At 52.1% G+C, this 2,522-nt stretch overlaps 1 protein-coding gene across 1 annotated transcript; it reads right to left on the bottom strand.

Moving 5' to 3' along the window:
• Positions 1–218: 218 nt before the first annotated feature.
• LOC147602878 (microbial Terpene synthase-like protein 13) lies at positions 219–2,064 on the bottom strand. The gene has a single exon (XM_086797275.1). The coding sequence runs from the start codon at positions 1,451–1,453 to the stop codon at positions 371–373; it is 1,083 nt and encodes a 360-aa protein (XP_086653401.1). The 5' UTR covers positions 1,454–2,064; the 3' UTR covers positions 219–370.
• Between the last annotated feature and the right edge of the window lie 458 nt (positions 2,065–2,522).

The raw sequence follows: 2,522 nt of genomic DNA, 5'->3' as shown, positions 1-2,522 counted from the left end.
TGCAAGACTATGAATCTAGCAGGATGTTTGGCCTATTGTGGATAATCGTGTGAAAATAGTGTGAGATTTGTTGTCTCGAAAGAGATCACGATGCCACCTTCATGGCAATGATGATTAAAAATATTAGGAAATCTTGGAACGACAAGTGAAAAAAAATGTAATAGCCAAGAAGAGACGAAAGAGCATCAAATCAAAAGTAGAGCAAAGGCTCATATTCGAGGAGTTCAAAGCACATATATCAATTTTTTTTTCAATGGCCAGCGAGCACAGAGCCTCCACACGCAGCACCCTCGAAACCATTAGCCTATGACTCCATTGGCTAAGTACATCTATCTATCATCAGCATGCAGGTTACCGAAAAGGAATGAATCTACACAGAAACATGGAGTGCATAACGAGTCCAACCGCATGGGAGACAATGGTTGGCTTCGCGGTTAGGCCCTATGTCGAGTTGGCGGTGAGCACGGAGATCCGGTGGTTGCACATGCACGTCTGTGGTAGCACAGATACCGTAGCGCCCGCTCACGAGATGCCAATAGATAGTCCCGGACATCCACAAGCCCAAGCCCTCCAGGTAGGCCGCCATGCCGGGCTTGTGCATGAGGGCATCGCACTTGCTTATCTCGTCCATGAGTCGAACGCACTCCTCGTCCCTGTCCTTTATCATCTGCAACGCCTCCAGCACTGCCCCTTGCAAGGTAGGAGGGCTACTAGGCATGCCGGAGGCATCAGGGAGGGAGTGGAAAAGCTTCGTGAAGTAGAGGATGGAGACGATGTTGCAAAAGTCACCTTGCATGTACTCTTTCTTGAAGGAGGTGATGTCGTTGACGAGGAAGATGTGTTGGACTGTGTTCTGCTGTAGGGAGAGAAGGAGAGGGTGAGAAAGGGCTTCATCATCGAGCTCGAAGCCTTGGGAGTGCTCAATCAGCACGGCGCAGGGCCACCAGCCAATGGAGTCGGCGCGGATCTGAAAGTAGGTCTCAACGTTTGGGAGATGGCGGGCATTGCTGTAGGGCACTTGTTGGCGGTTGGCCTCCAGGTAGTCCTGGAAGGCCTTGCTGAGGCGGGCCTTCTGTTTGGGCGGCATCTCGTCGCACATCTCCGCCCACCATTCCGCAGCCGTGTCAGTGAGGATGCGCACCAGGGGGCTGGGGCTGGGCGAGGGGTGCACATAGGTGTCGTGGAAGACGGTGAGCACAGTGACCACCAGCGTGTCCGCACGGGCGGGATCGGCGCCCATCTCGCTGGGGTCATCCAGGATGTTGTCAATCATGAAGAACCAGTCCATCATCTTGATGATGGGCGGCATGCGCTTGCTGATGCCCGTGGCAAAGGGCAGCGTGGCCTGCATGTGGAAGGCGGACTTGATGAGGTGTTCCGCCGCGAAGGAGGCGGGCCGGCCTTCAGCGCCAGGCAGGTTGGCAAAGTTCGCCACAACCCAGGCATTGGACATCTCCGTCAGCTCCGGGTAGTCGGGGTGGTTCTTTCAGGCGAAAGAGCAAGGGATCGGCGGGATGATGATTCGGTGGACCTCGCTAAGAAGGCTCACATCAGGAGGAGCAACAGTGCTAGCAACATGGGCACCAGGGTATTCGGGACTCTCCATTATCTCGCAAGCCTTTAAAATCAGAGCTCACTAGGGGACTGGAATGCCAATACTGTCGCCTGGGCTGCTGCGCCAATTTATAGTGAGAATTTCCATCGTCATCCGCCAGGCAGGGTGGTTCTTCCAGGCGAAAGAGCAGGGATAGGCGGGATGATGATTCGGTGGACTTCGCTTAGAAGGCTCACATCAGGAGGAGCAACAGTGCTAGCAACATGGGCAGCAGGGTATTCGGGACTCTCCATTATCCCGCAAGCCTATAAAATCAGAGCTCACTAGGGGACAAAATTAGAGCTCACTAGGGGACTGGAATGCCAATACTGTCGACTGGCCTGCTGTGCATTTCCATCGTCATCCTCTTCTTTAGCCTCACTTAGAAGTGCTGCAGTGAAAGTAACCTATTCCGTCAATTTTGAATGGCAAAAAAACAATCCCGTACGCAGTATTACAAGGTACAGAGTATTGACACAGTACACAGTATTACACGAACACCAATACAGCAACTTGTGTATTATTTAAGCCCTTTAATATCCACTTTTCCAGTATAACTTTTAACCATTAACTTATTCGTCAGGGGCTGGGCGAGGGGTGTCGTGGAAGACGGTGTGCACACTGTCAGCAGCTTGTCCGCATGGGCGGCGAAGAGATGCCGCCTAAACAGAAGGCCTGCACATCACTCGATTTTTAATGTAGCACGGCGTATAGTGACTGCTCCGTCCCAAAATGCATGCATCCACGAGAGAGCGATTTTTGCGCTCGGCACAGTGAAGCGTTGTTGGATGCCGTGTTGAGATTTTCAGCTAATATATATTGTAATAATTTTACGGTTGGCTGCATCAACATCAACACAGTACACAGTATTACACGAACACCAATCGTCAGGGGCTGGGCGATGGGTGTCGTGGAAGACGGTGTGCAC

This window comes from Cibotium barometz, chromosome 65 (assembly GCF_041138505.1).
Source record: "Cibotium barometz isolate CiBa-2024 chromosome 65, ASM4113850v1, whole genome shotgun sequence".
NCBI classification, from domain to species: domain Eukaryota; kingdom Viridiplantae; phylum Streptophyta; class Polypodiopsida; order Cyatheales; family Cibotiaceae; genus Cibotium; species Cibotium barometz.
Note: the sequence above shows the minus strand (reverse complement) of the source record. Positions and strands in the feature narration are given on the sequence as shown.